This window comes from Sinocyclocheilus grahami, unplaced genomic scaffold (genome assembly GCF_001515645.1).
Source record: "Sinocyclocheilus grahami isolate Dianchi unplaced genomic scaffold, SAMN03320097.WGS_v1.1 scaffold510.1, whole genome shotgun sequence".
NCBI classification, from domain to species: domain Eukaryota; kingdom Metazoa; phylum Chordata; class Actinopteri; order Cypriniformes; family Cyprinidae; genus Sinocyclocheilus; species Sinocyclocheilus grahami.
Window position 1 is genome coordinate 448,213 of NW_015505689.1, and position 19,424 is coordinate 467,636.

The 19,424-nt window shown below is 36.9% G+C and overlaps 1 protein-coding gene across 1 annotated transcript; it reads right to left on the reverse strand.

The window, feature by feature from the left end:
• Nucleotides 1-2,880: 2,880 nt before the first annotated feature.
• On the reverse strand, nt 2,881-15,916 carry LOC107554689 (heat shock 70 kDa protein 4-like). Its single transcript, XM_016237273.1, has 15 exons — nt 15,621-15,916; nt 12,660-12,717; nt 12,163-12,303; nt 11,828-11,950; nt 10,166-10,265; nt 9,936-10,069; nt 9,604-9,848; nt 8,920-8,953; nt 8,272-8,341; nt 7,124-7,308; nt 6,831-6,923; nt 5,199-5,348; nt 4,871-4,990; nt 4,629-4,790; nt 2,881-3,376 (listed from the first exon to the last, which is right to left on the reverse strand). The coding sequence occupies exons 1-15, from the start codon at nt 15,725-15,727 to the stop codon at nt 3,179-3,181; spliced, it is 1,920 nt and encodes a 639-aa protein (XP_016092759.1). The 5' UTR covers nt 15,728-15,916; the 3' UTR covers nt 2,881-3,178.
• Nucleotides 15,917-19,424: the final 3,508 nt, after the last annotated feature.

Here is a 19,424-nt window from a genome sequence, read left to right on the forward strand (position 1 = left end):
CTAAATTGAGCAAACATAGGCTATAGGCTATGATCAATTCACTGTCTGCCGCTGGACTTTACTTAAAAAACAAACAAAACAAAAACTTACATTTAAAGAACAAAAAATACTCCAAATGTTTTTCTAAATTTACTTTATAAAAAAACGAAACAAAATATAATCACTTTTCCATTACATACAAAACTGAACTATTTTAGCTGAAATAGCTGTAGTATAAGCTTTTTTTGGGAAGAGGGGAAAAAAGACGGGCTAGTATTTGAGACCCGTGCAGGGCTCTAATCCATTTCATCCAACGCGGTTTTGTTCTCATCTGTGAGCATGCTCTTGATATATGTATTTTAGGTGTGTAAATGTATAATTGCCTTTTCATCATTTTTTCAGTTTTATTTAAATTTGTAATTAAAACAACTAAAAATAAATGTATTCTAAAGTTTATAATTAGACAGCCTTTGCACACAGGCTTACGCTGAAAACAACAAAATGGAACCTCAAGGTTGATCTAGGAAAATGTGTGCAAATGTATAGGGCCCCATTCCTATATTTTGTCTGGGGCCCCCAATTCACTAAATCCGCCCCTGCCCCACGTCTACATCACTATGTGGAAATATTAGCATAATGCGCCCAAATGTGCACGCAAAGAAAGAAGGCGTGGTTTCAGTAACCGCAGTTAGTGTTGAAGCAGCATGTCAGGGAGACGCTGTGTGTTTCTAGGTGAAAGCAAAAGCACTTTATTTGGCCTTCCAGAAGTAGATGCATTTAGGAATCTTTAAGATCACTTACAACACAACAGCAATGCATTTTATGGACGACCGTTTCGTGAACCTAGGAGAGGAGGTCATTCTGACTTTGCTATGACAATCTGGCGCTTCTGAATCAGCTACTGTTTGGTTATTAGTTTAAGTATTTGCTATTGACTGTTCAAATGCGGAGTTTTGTGCATCGTGTGTGTGTGTGTGAGAGAGAGAGAGGGGGGGGTCACATCACAGGGACCCATTCTGTTACACCAAATAATCTTTAAAAAAAGCATCATATGACCCCTTTAAAACATGTTGATTAATGACTAAAGGAGGCCAGTTTAAATTATATGAGATGTTTTATTCACTATTAATTTGATCAATTCTTCACGGTTTTTGAACCATGTCAAAGTTAAAACCCTAATTTGTGTGATTTAGATGGCAACAAATATAAACAACAGAATAATACAACATTAACCGAATAGGCAACATCATTTTTTAAGTTAAATTACACCATAATGGGTAATTTAGCCTAATTTAAGAGATCACTCAGTTGGGGCTTGCTTGTGTGGGAGCACCTTTTGTTTTACAACGATAAACGGCTAAATATAGAAAATATCTTAGAATAACTTTGTAACAGGGTGGAATGGTTACGCTTATTTGCTTGCCGTCATTCTGTTGAAAGAGTCCAAATGATGATATTTCTTGGGTATCACAATTTTTACAAATTTAAATTAATGTTGTTAATTTAAGTGGAATATTAAGCCGTAACAGGGTTGAATGCAAAACCTGGGACACTGTTATTTTGGTCAGAATTGATAAGTGAATGTGCAATAAAGCACTTACAAACTATTTGCAGCACCGGCTCCTTGGGTAAAGCTGACAAATATTTTAACAATTCCTTTTGCATTCACCTGCTTTGGCCTGTGCGTTGAAGTAAACTATAAATCAAAAGGCAGAGCAAACTGCATTACAGCCTTATGTTAAAGTAATTCCACAATATAAGCACGTACATATGTTTCAATCCATATTTATTGAAACAACAGTTGACAGAGCCAGCATATAACAGAAACTCAATCGTAGGCAGACAGAATTGTTCTCAATCAGCAGTCGTACAGCATCATGATTTATGTTTTTCTTAAAATAATCTTTAAAAAAAGCATCATATGACCCCTTTAAAACATGTTGATTAATGACTAAAGGAGGCCAGTTTAAATTATATGAGATGTTTTATTCACTATTCATTTGATCAATTCTTCACGGTTTTTGAACCATGTCAAAGTTAAAACCCTAATTTGTGTGATTTAGATGGCAACAAATATAAACAACAGAATAATACATTAACCGAATTGGCAACATCATTTTTTTAAGTTAAATTACACCATAATGGGTAATTTAGCCTAATTTAAGAGATCACTCAGTTGGGCTTGCTTGTGTGGGAACACCTTTTGTTTTACAACTATAAACGGCTAAATATAGAAAATATGTTAGAATAACTTTGTAACAGGGTGGAATGGTTACGCTTATTTGCTTGCCGTCATTCTGTTGAAAGTGTCCAAATGATGATATTTCTTGGGTATCACAATTTTTACAAATTTAAATTAATGTTGTTAATTTAAGTGGAATATTAAGCCGTAACAGGGTTGAATGCAAAACCTGGGACACTGTTATTTTGGTCAGAATTGAAAAAAATTACAATAACAGCAAACTGAATATCAGTTCAACAGACTGTTCATTTGTTGCATGCTTTAAATGTTGTAATGAAGTTGAAAAGCTAGGCCAAAATCCACATTTAAGAGTGATGTTTAATATTTGTACCATATTTGTGGAACGTGCTATAGAAAAGCAAAATCATTTTGAAAACTGACAATCAGGTGTTTCAATGGAAGCGATGCAGGGTTTGCTCACTCTAACAAAGTAAACCAAGATGTGCAAAGGCAAACATAAGATAAGTGAATGTGCAATAAAGCACTTACAAACTATTTGCAGCACCGGCTCCTTGGGTAAAGCTGACAAATATTTTAACACATTTCCTTTTGCATTCACCTGCTTTGGCCTGTGCGTTGAAGTAAACTATAAATCAAAAGGCAGAGCAAACTGCATTACAGCCTTATGTTAAAGTAATTCCACAATATAAGCACGTACATATGTTTCAATCCATATTTATTGAAACAACAGTTGACAGAGCCAGCATATAACAGAAACTCAATCGTAGGCAGACAGAATTGTTCTCAATCAGCAGTCGTACAGCATCATGATTTATGTTTTTCTTAATATAAAAGGACATGCAAATGTAGCCACTGATTTTCTCTCATTGGCAGAGTCACCCCGCCGTGAGGATGATGATTTAGCAATAGCAGTCACTGGAAACATAAGTTAACATTAACAAAACATTATGTTACATAACATAACGTGTAACGTTAACGTAACATTACACAGCGCGGTTAATCGAGGTCCATGTCCGGCTTGGCTTCTGTGGCGTCTGCACTGTTCGCAGCCGCTTGCTCTGTGCCGCTGGGCTGGGCTTCAGGGTTTTCCTGCGTATTGACCGGCCCGTTCGGTTCTGAGGGGTTCTCCTCTTTTGGCAAGTCCACTTTGGGCTTGGGTTTGGTCACAACAGGATTGCAAGTGGAGAATAGCTCCTGTGGAAAATGTAAAGAGATTGAATACGAACGTATTAACCTGGTACAGGTATGGCGTCAGATGGCAATACCATAGTATGGTGGTGGGCAATATGACCAAAATCTTTAAAAAAAAAAAGAGGGATGAGCATCTCCGTAACTGAGGCCGATGCTATACGCATCCTGATGCATAGCCAACGATACGATACATTAAAAAAGAAACACATGAAGCAGCTACTGATGTGATTCACCCCTATTACGATGCAGTGCAATACGATTTCGATTCGGTTCAACGCAATACAATGCAATAGAAGCAAAATATGATGCTATGCAATTCAATATGGTACAGAGAGTAGACTTTTATTTCTTTGGTTCAGACAGACTACAAATCAGAAATTAAGTGCCTTCTGACTTCTAGCGCGTCGGTCTCAGTGTTGTGATACATTATATTCACTATATTCGCAGTAGTGGTGATGAGAGAATGCGCTTGATAAACATTTTAGAGAAGAGAAATCAATCTACATATAAAATATAGGTCACAAATTATTGTTCACTTTCTAAATAATAAAAGTATAGCACATCTACTAATAATTATATATAATTTTTGGTTTTTACCAATGCAAATATGTTAGAAATGATGCATCGTGACACAAAAGCCAACTTGCACCTGATTCACACTTTTTTAAATCAATGCGTCAATGCAATCATCTTTTGTTGTGAGATCAACATTAAAGACAGACAGCAGCTGGTAAAGTAGGCTGCTGTCGCTTTAAGACCCACTGCACAGATCCAATATACTGAAACGCATCCAGTTTTCACCAAACGGTTTACGTTTATTTAACCGACTGTGTTTACATGTATACTCCACATGACGGGCATTTTAACATAATTGTGTGTATTTGACTATTCAAGCGCAATAAGATGCGAGAGAGATCTGAATTCACGATCACATGCTGTCTGAGAGGCGGTTCTGTGTCTTCACTGCTTATTGCACTTAATAACTCTACTTAACATCTAGCACGTCCCACTCTTTATTTTCTCATTCGTGCATGTTTCTTTATTATTCTTAGGTCAGGTGTATATAACTTTTTAAGTAGTACTGTGCTACGCTGATATATTTGCATACCGCAAAATAAACGATATAGCAACATTTCTGTGGTAACTATACTGTCATACTGCCCAGTCCTACCATAGCACTTTGATATGTACCATGCTGCGGAACGACGACATACTCGTGTACTCCAGAAAAGAAGTCCATCTAACTGTGACTGACCTGTGCTTTGGCCTGTATCTCCATCGTTTTCACCACAGGCTCCACGGCGAGACTCTGTTTACTCTGCTGGTTCATTTTACTGTTCATCCAGATCATGACGTCGTTCACCATCCTGTCCACCTTCTGAACCTCAGCCTCATCCAGATGCTCATACTGCTCTTCCTGTAATTCAAAAAGACATGTGAAGCACTAGGCAGGTGCAAATTTGTACGTTATGTAACATTAATCCAGCTCAACCTCACCTTGGTTTTGTAGGCCTCTACAATCTTCATGTATTGCTGCAGAAGTCTGCCCAAGTCATCAAAAGCTTTGGGTCTTTCCTCAAATTCTGTGTATCTCTCTTGAATGGGTTGGCCGAGTCTCTGCAAGAACATTTTTAATACGTTAAAGAGGCCCTTCGTCGCATGACGCAAGTATAATTTGCAATGTGTAAAGAACCAGTACTCTGCACTTAGTGGATATAATTTGGTGACTGAGTGCTGTTTGTGTTGTGTGTAACTGGCTTGGTTAGCTGTACACATTCACATCAGCTTACATCTTAAATGATAGACATCAGAAGACGTTTAGTACCTTCAGTTCCATGAGTTTGTCAATGTATACTTGTTTAGGCTGGTCTTCACCGTCCTCATACAGCCAGACCTCAGTGTCCTCCAGTTTTAATGAGAGAGCATCTCTGTCCTGCGAGAAAACACAGACGGAGTCAGACAACACTGTTGGCATTCATAAAAAAAACTATTAAAATCATTGTTGTTAATTCAAATAAAGCTGATATAAAATAAATGTATATATTAGATGGAAAAACTTAAAATTAGAAATACTGCCTTAGCGACTAACTGAAAGTACTAAAATGATTAAAACCAAAATAAAACTAAAGCCATATAGAAATATATATATAAAAAATAAAGAATAAAATTGACAAGAGCATTTATTTAAACTTAAAAAAAAACTAAATACTATGATAATATATAAATAATACTAAAATAGCAATCGTGCACTGAGCTCGCTTTTTAGTAGTTTTTCGTTTTTTATTAATATTTGAATTGAGTGTTTTTAATATTTTCGATTTTCATTTTAAAGTTGAAGTCATTTTGGTGTGTTTTTGTCATTTTTAGAAGTTATTTAAAAAATATGCCGATAGTTTTTATTATTTTTTTATTTAGTTATTTTAGTACATTAAATGAAATACAGCTAGGATAAAGTTAAGTCTGATCTTTAGGTTAAACAGTGGTATAAAACACCTTCTGACCAACGAATGTCTAGAAATGTTCGTCTTTTGTGATTACTAGACAAGGATTTTAAAATAGTTTCATGCACATATTTAACAATTTCATTTATATAAACTGCGTCAAGATTTTTCAAGACATATCGCGATTTGTAAATTCCCCATTATAAAACAGATAGTTCCGGTCCTTGATTCTGATTGGCTGAGCCGCGTTCGAAGCCGTTGTAAATTACTCTACAAACACACACCTTTGTTTACGTTTGTGTGCTGCTCGACAACCACTTTGTTGGAACCACAACTGTTTCTGAGGAGCTACATTGTTTGGTGGAAGAAAATGAATACTGTTTTTATTAATATCATTACACTTTATTTGCTCGGTTTTATTTTGTGAAACCGTACTACGTATATGGAATAACCGTTTTATAAAAGCAATAAGCCCCAAGAAGCCACCTATGATGAAAATTACAGGCCTCTCTCATCTTTTTAAGTGGGAGAACTTGCACAATTGGTGGCTGACTAAATACTTTTTTGCCCCACTGTATTTTCATTGGCGAAACAGAAAAAAACACAACTCGCTCAATATTAACTTCTTGTTTGTTGAACTGTTGTATAAAATTAACATCACATTCGCGATCGCGCTGATATTTAGGAAAATGGCTTGAGTGATATTACTTAACTATATAAATATAACAAACAAAAACTCATACGGGGATATTTTTTCCTTTCATATCTTGAATTATAGGGTCATTTTAAATGCATCACACAGTGAATGCTTTTGGACTCTCAAGATGTGTTTTTGTTTGTTTTTAAGCAGAGTGAGTGACATACTTGATAAATTGTCAGCTCGCATATAATTTAAAACAACTTATCACAGATGATAAATATCGCACACCCATAGTATGGATAGTAATATGCATGATTATCAAATGATCCTAAATATGTGGGTCATTTAATTGGTGTTATTTGTGAATCTCATTTACCTCCATTTCTTCGGTTCCCGCTTTTTTCTCTCCATTTTCCTGTTCTCCGGCCCCTGGAGTCTTTTGTTCATCTTGATCAACCTGCATTTTGCTCTGTGAATGATTGAAAACACATGGTGGTAACGTCACCAGAACATCAATCTATGAGGTATGAATGTTTTCTACTGCCGCACAGTATATGCACTAACAGCATGGAGCGATGCAAAATTACAGATTGTGATAAAAGTGTTAAAGCAGAGTTTAATTGGGAGAGACAGCATGTGAACAGTGTTATCCTGCTGCAAGTGCAATACCTCATTTTCTTTCTCTGTGCTCTGCTCTGTGTCCATGCTCTCCTCTTCCTCCTCAGATTTCTGCACCTCCACTAGTGAAGCACTGGACACACTGAAGATCCCATGGATATTGACTCGCACCTTCACCTTAACCTTTGAACTCTCGCCTGAGGCCTGGGGAACCACCTTCTGGATGATGTACTGACCTGCGTGAGAGTTTAAGTGTAGATTTTTACATACAGAATATATCGTGACAAAGACTGTACAGTAAAAATAAGCCATGAAAAGAAGAATATTTGCCACCTTTGGCAGGTGAATTGAGAAGAAGGACTACTGGCCATAAAAATGCATGTATTTTGCATGCTTTCCCTAAATATATTTCAGTTCCTATAGCAACAGAATTATTGAGTTGTTCTTCTCTCAGGTCATTGTGTCACTCGTTTGCCTCTCTGTGAGAAGACACAAGGTCACACAAACATTGTCTTTTCTTTAGCAGTCCATCTGTACTTCTTTGAGTCGTTTAATTTGCTTAAAGATGCAATAGAATTCATAGATTCTTTCATATTGTGACGTACATTCATATGGAAGCTTGTTTCCACCACTGAATAAAAAAGGTAATGGCTATAACTTTTTATCTCACAATTTTGACTTTTTTTCTCAGAACTGCATTGCAAGGTAATTGCAAGAAAATATATAATATTACTCACAACTGCAAGTTTATATCATGCAATTCTGAATTGTGAAATAAAAAGTTGTAATTACCTTTTTTTTTATTTTTTTTTTATTCAGTGGCGGAAAGAGGCTTCCATACATCAGAATGAAACCGATTATCAGAAAAAGAAAAAGTGGGTTGGACTAGGTGTTTCTATTAATCAGTTTTTGATTGTACGTCGAGATGTCGATGTTGAGGCGGATAGCTGAAGTCCTGCATCCGTCAGAGACAAGTCTGGCGTTTTTCTGAGATTCAGTTAAGACATTCTGATTAAAAACTACAAGGTCAAACTGTTTAAAAATATTTAACTGATGAATTGTTCACAAAGACATCAATGACAAGCTTATACAATATAGTTACTCACAAAAGCCATTTTTACTCACATGTGGCACTTGGTGAGTGTTACTTTTGAACCCTGAGAGAGAGAGAGAGAGAGAGAGAGAGTGTGTGTGTGTACCTATTATGGGATCTGGATAAGGGAGCTCTTTAGGACAGTTGTAGTATGCTTCCAAGATAAAATGAAACATCTAAAATGAATAAATAACAATAATGAATAATATTTTGATCACAAACTCTGTGTTATGTATTTTCTGGTAATCCAATGAACATGTATACACACTGACCTGTTTTTTATTTATTCATCAAAAATAAAACAAATTCCATCAAATTCTGCGTTATACAGTAAATTCCGTTTTTATGACTGGATTCCGCCGATTCCGTCCATGTTTTCTGCATCGCGGAAATCATAGGGCCCTACTAATGTAGCAAACGAATATGATAAGCTCATTGTGAGAGTAAAAGACAAGGGCATTGATGTTTATTTACTTAGCATTGAGTCTCTCCAAGTAGGTGACAACGTAGCGTTAATTCACCATTTTACGAGTTCACACTTACATATAATTAAATAAAGGTTATGCGTATTTGGCGTGCAGTCCAGGGAGAGAGCTCCGAGCTCGGCAAGACTCCCGAGCCCGGGGAACCCTCCCTGGTGGGGGTTACTATGCTGACACCGTGTCTGTGCTGCAACAGAATGCGTCAAAGCGACCGTTGAAAATCATTTGAACTTCTGTCAGCACGTCATAAATAGAACGAGGCATCATTTTACTGAATCCGGTGTAGACAACATAATGGGTTCTATTCTACACAGGACACGAGTGGCGTGACAAAATCAAATAGAATTCTATTGTATTTTGTCGTGCCGCGCGATGTGATGTGACCGATGTGATAAGCATGAGTTCTGGGCCGCGGCGTGGCCAGTAAACACCAGCATTGAGTGGCCGCGATCAGCTCCAGTGGCCGTAACAGTTTAAATGCGCCGCAGACACATGCCGTGAAGCGCAGATCAGCTCTAGTCTCTAACGTCACTGAATCTGCTTTTAAATGAACCATCCATTCATCATATCATCATGCAAAACAAAAAATTTGAATCATTGTAATGTGACGATCAAATATAGGTGACGGGCGGATAATTTGAAGCAGCGGACTCGGGTGAAGTTTGAGCTCATCCGCGCATCTCTACACTACACTGACCTGGGTCCAGTAGCAAACAATGGAGCGCGCTCTGCTGGACAAACTAAGTAATTACACCATTCAGAAGCATTTAATCTGCGTTACATGTTCTGTAAAAAAAAAAAAATTCATATCGGCGGCATATTCGCCGATATATCGGCGACAGGCTCATATCGGCCGATAATATCGGCTAAACGATATATCGGTCGGGCTCTAGATATGATGACAGCATTTTTACGTGTCTGCGTTTAATTTCAGCAGAGATTAGAAGACGACATACCTGTTGAGTTTGCCTGAGACATCAATATCATTCATGAAGCACTCGATGTTCAGGGGCAGGTCAGAGGAGTTGGCGCTCATCAGCTTCTTGAGCTTCTCACATTCCTGGTAGAGTCGGACCAACGCTCTGGGCTTGGACTTCACATCCAGCTTGTACTTCACTGCAAACTCCTCACAAAAATGTCTGACCAGCCGCTCATCAAAGTCTTTTCCTCCCATTTCAGGGTCAAAGGCTGTAGCAAGAATCTGTACGGGTGGAAAAAATGCTCGGTCTATATTTCCACATAACAGTCCAGATCACATTTTGAAGGTATAAATGTCATCGGCACACACCTTAAGCTTGCCTTTATTAAAGGCACACACAGAGACCTGGTAGCCTGAATGGCCAATATCCACAAACACCACTGTCCTTGGCTTTTCTTCAGGAGCGGGAAGATCCTGCTTGTAGATCCCGTATGCCAGAGCCACTGCATGCAAAAACAAACAAACAAACGCACGTCATTCAAGAGCGGAAAGTGGATGTGTTGCAATTGAAATGCCGTGTTAAACCCTGAACATTTCACCTGCGGTGGTTTCATTCATGAGTCTCAGACAGTTGAGTCCTGCGATCTGAGCCGCATCGATGACGGATCTCCTCTCAGCATCGGTGTAGAAGCAGGGGACCTTGGGATTGAAAACAGCATTCACTTCAGATATCAGAGTATTCATAGTATCGAAGGTGGATTTCTGTCTCCAATAACTCATTTATGGCTGAGGGAAAAGCGACCATACATGACATGATGCTTACTTTTTTCCTAAGTTGAAAAATTTAGGAGCGCATTTAGCATTGATAAATATAAAATGTGCACACACAGATTTTGCCATACAAGTCAGTGTTTTCTTCCCACCACTGAATAATATATACAAAACTGTAATTGCGATGTTTTATTTCACAATTCTGACTTTTTTTGTCGCAATTGCAATTTACATCTCATAATTCTGACTTTTCTCAGAACTGTGAGATGCAAGCTCTCACGATTTTAAGAAAATATATATTTTTTTCCTCTGAATTGGACTCGCTATTGTGAGATCTCAAAATTCTGAGAATAGTTAGATAAAAAGTCACAAATTACCTTATTTTATTTTTTATTCAGGACTTCTGTATTTTAGTAGATACTATTATTGTTTTTAATATGTGACCCTGGACCACAAAACCAGTCATAAGGGTACATTTTTTGAAATTGAGATGTATACATCATCTGAAAGCTGAATAAATAAGCTTTCCATTGATGTATGGTTTGTTAGGATAGGACAATATTTTCTTGAATCTGGAATCTGAGGGCGCAAAAAAATCTAAATATTGATAAAATCATCTTTAAAGTTGTCCAAATGAAGTTCTTAGCAATGCATATTACTAATCAAAAATTAAGTTTTGATATATTTACGGTAGGAAATTTACAAAATATCTTCATGGAACATGATCTTTACTTAATATCCTAATGATTTTTGACATTAAAAACAAAATCGATAATTTTGACCCATACAATGTATTGTTGGCTATTGCTACAAATATACCCCAGCGACTTAACACTGCTTTTGTGCTCCAGGGTCACATATTTAGATTTTATTAATTTTTATATTGTTTATAGTTTCTATTTCAGTTTTAGCTTAGTACATCGGGTTAAACGACAAGAAAATGAAAAGTTTAAATTTTTAATATTTCATTTTATTTCAGTAAACATTTAAAGTAATGAATTTTTTTTAAATAGTTTTAGTTAATAACCCTGATATTAGTCAAATCTATACACTGAATAATGTGTCAAATAATGTTCTTTGTCTTTCCTTCCTGTGACGGGGCATCCCGGATAGAAGTGACAATAGTTTACTTTGAATGAAATGATTTCATTAAAACTGCATTACATACAGTTAGTGCAACCAAATAATAACCAGAGAGAAAAAAATATATACATAATGCATGACTTTTATTTATAAACAAGCCCGGGATGCATTAAAATGATCAAGACACTAGTTATACCATTTAAAGTATTTATAACCTTAAATTTAAAACTGATGCATGGGGCTTTTTTATTCATACACGTTCTCCTAAATACAGCTTGCACATATCTATTATTAGTGGCAAACGCTAGTGAAACGCTCACACTGTTGAGCCCTGCTAAGGGCGACATGGTCTGCAAACCCACCAATTATATGCAACATCTTTAGGGAAATTAATTTTTTGCACTCACAGAGATGACACAATCGGCGACGGGTTTCTTGAGGGCGCTCTCAGCAGTCTCCTTGAGTTTGGAGAGGAGCATCGCAGTAATCTGTTCAATGCTGAACACCTTCTCCTCCTCCAAGTACATCACCTGCAACATACAACACACGAGTGCTAAAGGACGAAAACAGCTCACCGTCGCTCTCACATTCACCGCACAACAGAACTCTGCACTCGGCTTTACAAGAAGGTTTTGCTTCCAAAACTAGACCTCTGAACAATGCTGGCACAATGCGATGTTTGCGCGTGTGCCAACTGAATCCTGGGTTTCTTGTTGATCTGGTCTCACTTTTAGCTACTCACCTTTATGCCCGTCATGCCCGATGGCATCTGTGACAGGTCATAAACGAGACTGGACTTCAAGTTCTGGACAAATGGATCGGAGAACGCCCGGCCATGGAAACGCTTGAATCCTTGGACAGTGTTTTTGCAATTGGTGACCACCTGTGTTTCAATTGGAACAAAAAACGTGAGTAAATCTTGCATGAGCTCAAATACGAAGACCGCATGAAGGCAGCATAAAAATTAAATACTGAAGAATAAAGCTTAGTCAGGGTCGCATGTTTAATTCTTGACAGGAACGAAAATAAGGCTGTGAAGTACAGAAGTAGATGTGTTCAATGGATTGCAATGTTGTTCAGTTGATGAAAATGGCATAAACAGTTTTGAAAGTTGTGATAACAACGGGCCTTACAGTGTGTGTGTACAATTATAAAGACTGGAATCTATCAGTCACAGCCTCACTTTCATCCGTGTTAAGTTAAAAACTGCATCTATCCTAAGGTCTATACATCACATACCTGGCTTTTAGCTGCCGCTCCAATAGATCGATTTCGTGGTCCAAAAGACACACATGCTCTGAAATGACAAACACAAATTGCCAAACATTATGACAAACGATTGTGCTGGTATAATCGATCATTATTAGAGCATAGCATACATTTATTTACACACACACACATTTATAAGAAGAAACTGTCAGTCAGATGTCTTATACATACAGTACATATAAAACACATCTTAAGTAATATAATCAGACTACTTTCAGAATAGTTTAGATTACTTTTGACTACGGTTGCAAAAAGGTGGAACATTTCCAGTAAATTTCGGAAACATTCTAGAAATTTTGGAAACTCTCCAGGATTTTTCCAGAATATTCCAGGGATTTTTGGAAAGTTTCCGGAAATTTACCAGAAGTTTTCCACCCCTTTGCAACCCTACTTTTGACCCAACGCATTTTTCACATTAATTTAAATATCTTTTTTTGTTATAAAAATACCATTTTGATATAAAAAAAAAAACAAAGAGTAAGAAAATATATTCCATTTGTTGTTATTAACGGCATGAAGCGCACTAAAAGTGCATATATTATATCAAGTTTCCTAAACTGGGTTTGTGAAGGAAGTGCAGGGGGTTTATGAGTTTAATAAAAGCTAATAATCAATTAAATCATGAAAATGTCAAATTAAAACGAATTTTAAATTTTAAAATGAATCAAAATAAAACATTTTATTAGTTTACCTGCGTGTCATGTGACCATTAAACACCGTCTGAGAACCAAGAACACGCAAATGTGATACTTCGTTATTAAAATATTTATTTTAAAATCTCAGGGGTACTTCAAATAAAAATATTTTAGGTGAAAGAGGATCAGATGACAAAAAGGTTGGTGAATTTTGGGCATTTTAATGTGTTTGAAAGACAAACAAACGCAAGCTAAAATAACCAACGGAGCGATAATTCAAATAAAGTGAATGTGTTCATCAGTAGCTGATGCAGTGTCGAAACACTTCTTAAACCTGTATGATTTTTGTAAATCCAGCGGACAGATGCTGATCTCTGTGTGAATGTCCACAACACTGGACTTTCTGACTGTATACAAGCGGTAGGCTATTTCAGAAAGGGACATTTAAAAGATGAAAAAGAGGAATTAGGGAGAATCAATAAATGATGCATAAACTATTGCTATTGTGTAAATAATATGCATTCATGTAATCCATAAAAAAGTAACTGTAGCCTGATTACGAGTATTTTAAAATGTAATTTAATCTAATTACAAGTAGAACCTGATTATGTAATCCAGATAGCGTAATCAGTTACCACCCAGCTCTGCATTCATACAACATTTACACTTACTCCAAAGAAAATAAAAAAATACATATAAAATTTGTCAGTCTGAATAAAACACGAGATTTAAATCTGATAAAAAAAAAAAAAAGATGGTTCAGTGTTGGTGTGTTAACTGTCTGTACTGTAATTAGGATATTCAGTAAAGATCATGTTCCATGAAAATATTTAGTAAATCTCCTACCGTAAATATATCAGAACTTAATTTTTGATTAGCAATATGCATTGCTAAGAACTTCATTTGGACAACTTTAAAGATGATTTATCAAATATATAAATAGGGTGCAACGGGGCTAAAGACAAACCTTAAGAAAAAAATTTGCCTAAAATGTATAATTGCACAAACAATACATACGTTGTATTGAACATTAATGGAGCAACAGATTTTGTGAAAATAAATCATTCAAGTTGTTTATTTTGTTTACAAATCGTATAAATGTATGAGGTGTCAAGAGCGGCCTTTTACCCCACACACGGTATTTATGCAAATACTTCAGCTATAATATTGCTTTTTAATAATGTCTAAGTTAACACTTGTTCAAAACTATCCCTTTAGCAAAGTTTGTACTATTTTCTGCTTATTTTGAAAAATATAAGAATCCATTTTTCCAATAACACATATTTTTTAAAATACAGAAACAAAATCGTTCTAATAAGTAAAGATTCTGAGAGCATTGAAGGAGATCCAATAATAATCGAATATATATTTACAGTAGTAACAACAAATGATATTGTATTATATGATATGATTAAATATCATGTTTTTAAATATGATGGTTTCGTTCTAAACATGGTGATTATCTCTAATATGTCACCCAACATAATATATGATATTTATAATCTGAATCTAACCATGTCAGCAAATGGAAAAGTCAGCCATCTATTAATTATGATGTTATTAACTGTGTGCCTTACAGCAGGGGGCTAACATGCCATACTTTTACATATTCTTTCCTTATTTAAAAACTGTTGCTTTAATTATCTCAAACAAAACTGAAAATCACAAAGAAGACCTTTGTCTCGAAAAGACATGCATTACTTTGAGCGATTCTTCTTCATTTTACCATTTTAAAATCATGAAATATGAGATCAAGTGAGCACAGGATCATCTTTGCGCAAAGCTCAGACAGATATACAGGTGCATCTTGAAAAGCAGGTGTTTTGGAAAGTGCTGCACCACGTTTGTGTGTCAAAAGCGCCTTGTTGTTGTACCCTATTTATATATATTTTATTTGCACCCTCAGATTCCAGATTTTCAAATAGTTGCATCTCAGCCAAATACTGTCCTATCCTAACAAACCTTGCATCTATGGAGAGCTCATTTATTCAGCTTTCAGCTGATGTATACATCTCAATTTAAAAAACGGACCCTTATGACTGGTTTTGTGCTCCAGGGTCACACACACTCATTCTGTTCTGTTTCTCAAAGCATATACTACTACTAAAAAGTGTCCTGCTTTTCAAACGCTACAGCGCAGTGTTCTATAAAGTATTTCCCTCGCGCGGTGAAAGCCCCGGCTGTGCGGCTGTGAGCGACTCAGCTAGCAGCGGCTTCCTCGGCTAAAGGCTGAGGTGTTCGCCGCGGTGTGGCAGCGAGCGTGTGTGCTGTAGAGGAGACAATAAAGCGGACTCACGGAGTGCTTCGGTCGCTGTATTCATTGGCCACAGTCTCGATTCCTCCGGCTCGAGCTACCGCTACATAGCAGCTCAGAAAGCCCACGTCAAAACCCACCACTGACATCTTAAAACACCGAGATCACGCGAATACACGAAGCCCGAGTCCAAATGGGGATTAGATGGTCGATCTGTGAAACGTAACGAGTCAATAAGACCGTTTTAATTCATTATTCTACTGTAACTTCAGGGAGGAATGAGGCTGCGGATGATAAACGCCGCTCGTGAGACAACAGGGCCGCTTCCGGTTCGAGGCGGAGCTAAAAGGTCCAACACAGAAGCTCTATTCTGAATCCCTTTGAATTATAAACAATCTTTGAAGTTGACATTCTTATGTATTTACGTTTTACTATTTTTCTTAAGATGTTTATGTTGAGGTTTTATCTCTTTTTATTTATTATTTATGTAGGCTATTAATTTTTTGGGCCCGATTATTTTTTGTAGAATATTACTGTGTTTTGTGGTTGTGCATGTATTTTATTGCTTTGCATCAACCTGTGAGTCACATATTGTTCTTTTAAACAATATTTCTGTTGTACGTATCCCCTGTGAGTGTTATGTGCTTTAAAAACAATCTCTTTCAATTTCAGATTTCCCTGTTGGTTTGAAGATTTTAATTTGAAATTAAAATAAGGTTTGTGGTAAACATTACATTTTTTTTTTGCCATTGTTTTTTTTTTTTTAAAGTTGCTATGTTGCTTGCTAACAAGTTGCTTATAAGGACTGCATCTATAATGCAGATCAATAATATAATATTAATATCAATAATACAGATCAGTGTATAAGTTATGGAAAGTTAATAATTAATTAATAATAAACCATAAAAAAGTCCAATTAAAACAAGTCATTTTAAAATAACATCAACGTAAAACACTTACAAAAAAAATGTAATATTTTATTAGTTTACCTGCATGTCATGTGACCATTAAACACTGTCTGAGAACTGTAGCGTCTCGACCAATCTGACACACTAATTTTAATTTGATTTAACAAATCAATTATTCATTAGGTTAACAAATCGTCACAGTCCCCTCACTCGACAGTTAAAATTATTACAAATTCAGATTTTCGTCACCTCCGTCAGTTGAATATTTTGACAATATATTTTATATTTGTTGTGGAATTGTTGGTCACATGTGAAAGTGTAATCTGTGTGCTAACACGAGAATGTGTTTTGAAATGTTAAAAACATCTTGAATGCTGTTAAAGATAAAGCTGAAATTATATTACACAGTCCAAGGTAAAAAAAAGCACATTTTGTTAAAAAAGAGAAAAGTTGGGAGGTTGTATCAAAGCATAGTTCAGTAGCTTAGTACATATAAAATACATAAATGTAGTTTCATTTGTCTGAGTACAAGGTTTTATTTTTTCAATTTTGCACCCGGTTTTGTCCCACTGCTCAAGAATGACTGATAGTTTTTTTTTTGGTGTTTGGCTTAGTCAAATACACAGTTATGTGTCAAAATGCCCGTCTTTGCGAGTATCCTCGTAAACACAGTTATTTGTGTCTTAAATGAATGTTAATAGTTAAAGATAAAGCATGTGTTAAGCTATATGAGATCAGATATATAATGAGATCTTAAAAGGATATTCACCAAAAAATGAAGATACTGTCATTATATACTTAACCTCTATGAAACCTCCTTTTCCTCCTCAACATAAAAGAAGATATTTTGAAGAATGATCGTAACCAGTTTCTGGTCCCAACTGACTCTGGGCAGCAATCACCTGATAGATAAGTGAGCATATCGTTCAAAAGTCAAATATAGAATAAATGCATTTGATTGGTAAACCAAATTCAAACTTAACGTTTCAATCTCAAGTGGTAATGCATGGAATTTACGGGAAAGCTTAACTAAATAACAGCGCTAACAAGTGGGGGGCCTGGTGGCTTTGGCGATCGGCGCTCCAGTCAATCTACTCCACAGCCAATCACGGGCCCCCTCTTTGCTCGGGCCCCGGGGCTTCAGCCCAATGCCCAATGGTTAAAACGGCCCTGCAAGCGGCAACCTTCCAGTCTCTCTCGTGAAGCCTACACGGAAGTGACTAAAACTCATCGACTGGCCGCTAGAGGCTGGCTCCAAAAGGGGGTCAGTCCCATAGACTCCCCATGTTAAAATGTTTTTACAGCAGAAAAAAGTATGTTTACAGCCTGGTACAAAAAATTATTTTTTTTTATAACTCATCCGTTTAAATTATATTAAGCCTTAAAGTTCTGCATAATTAAGGGTGTGGCCACTTGAGTGACCGGTGGATTGCCACTGCTCATCGGCGGAGAGCTAGGTGGGCGTGGTTTCAGCAACCAGCTCCCGCCTCTTTGCCCATTTTTGATTATCCGGGAGTGACACACTGCCATTATGGCGATGGCCGGCTCCGCCCACTTTGAGCTTCAAAACCGCTCTTCAGAAACCTATGAGTGAGGTCACGGACACTACGTCCATGTTTTTATACAGTCTATGGTTAACACCAGCTTCCCAAAGGAGGAGCCGTCTCGGATGATCAGCACTTTGAGAAGCTGCACATCTATAAAGCGCTGGAGGCCATAAGCACATGCGTGCGCCTCACTAACGGGTTTGTACAAAGGCACGCCCCGTGGAAGCTGGACCGGATCGATCCCCGAGAACGGCGGTGGCTTGATACCGTCCTTCACGTGTCTTTAGTGCCTCCAGGTTTATAGGAATCTCCTGCAACCTGTGGTGCCAGGGCTTGCCGATAACATTTTATCCAGGTTGGGAGTCACGCCTAGGCCTGTCACGATAACAACTTTTTGTTGTGAGATATAATGCCCCAGAAATAATTGCGATAAGCGATATTATTGGCATTTTAAAGACCATTTTATGCCACTGAATATATAGTCATAATTTAACAGCATAATTATGCAAGAAGGCCTACACATTTCCAAATGACAACAAACTTTTAATTCTTAAGAATATTTAGATCATGGAAATGAAGTATCAAAATATTAGATACCTTAAAAAAACTTGAATAAATAGTAAATAAACATTTTCTAACAAAAAGTGCAAAGTAACAAGTACAAAATGTACTGCATCATCACTGTGTCTGTCACGCGACATTATTAACAGTCTTGATATTTACTTTGAAAGCTGAAGCTTGCGATTATGGTAAGGAAATCATAGCACATCAGATGTACTGCATCATCACTGTGTCTGTCACGCGACATTATTAACAGTCTTGATATTTACTTTGAAAGCTGAAGCTGGTGATTATGGTAAGGGGCGTTACATTTCTGACGAGTGCTTGCGGTGTTTGGCCAATCACAATGCACTGGGTCAGCTGGCCAATCAGAGCAGACTGCGCTTGTCAAAGGAGGGGGCTTTGTAGAAAACGAAGCGTTTGAGAGAGGCGGGGCCTAGAGGACCTACAATAATGTACAGTATTTGAAAAATAATGTGTTTTTTGAACATTAAAGCATGTCAACATATTCTGTTACACCAAATAATGATCTTTAAAATAGCATCATATGACCCCTTTTAACTTTCGGATGAGACATGAAGGACGAGAGTGTGGGTTGGAAAGAAGAGCGCTGGGTCTTGATTTGGGAGTGTTGTTTAGTCGTCTAGAGAGGAGAACGGTGAAACAGACGACTCCCCAAAAAGATGAGTCAAAATCGTAATGAATTCTTGAACCTTAGCATGATTTAATGCAGTAATCAAATATAACGATGCTGTTGGGGTTGCACAGAAACTGAAGCAGACCGTGATTTAAGGTCACACGCTATACAATGTACGACAAGGCATAAAAAC

Bases quoted from the DNA above. Each gene is read 5' to 3' on its own strand.
- LOC107554689 (XM_016237273.1), bottom strand. From the start codon at position 15,727: ATGTCAGTGGTGGGTTTTGACGTGGGCTTTCTGAGCTGCTATGTAGCG. The intron at 10,070-10,165 runs GTGAAATGTTCA...TTTTGCATGCAG, and splicing joins CATGAATGAAACCACCGCAG to TGGCTCTGGCATACGGGATC. The intron at 5,349-6,830 runs GTAAATGAGATT...TTTTTTTTATGA, and splicing joins CGGGAACCGAAGAAATGGAG to ATGCCAACAGTGTTGTCTGA.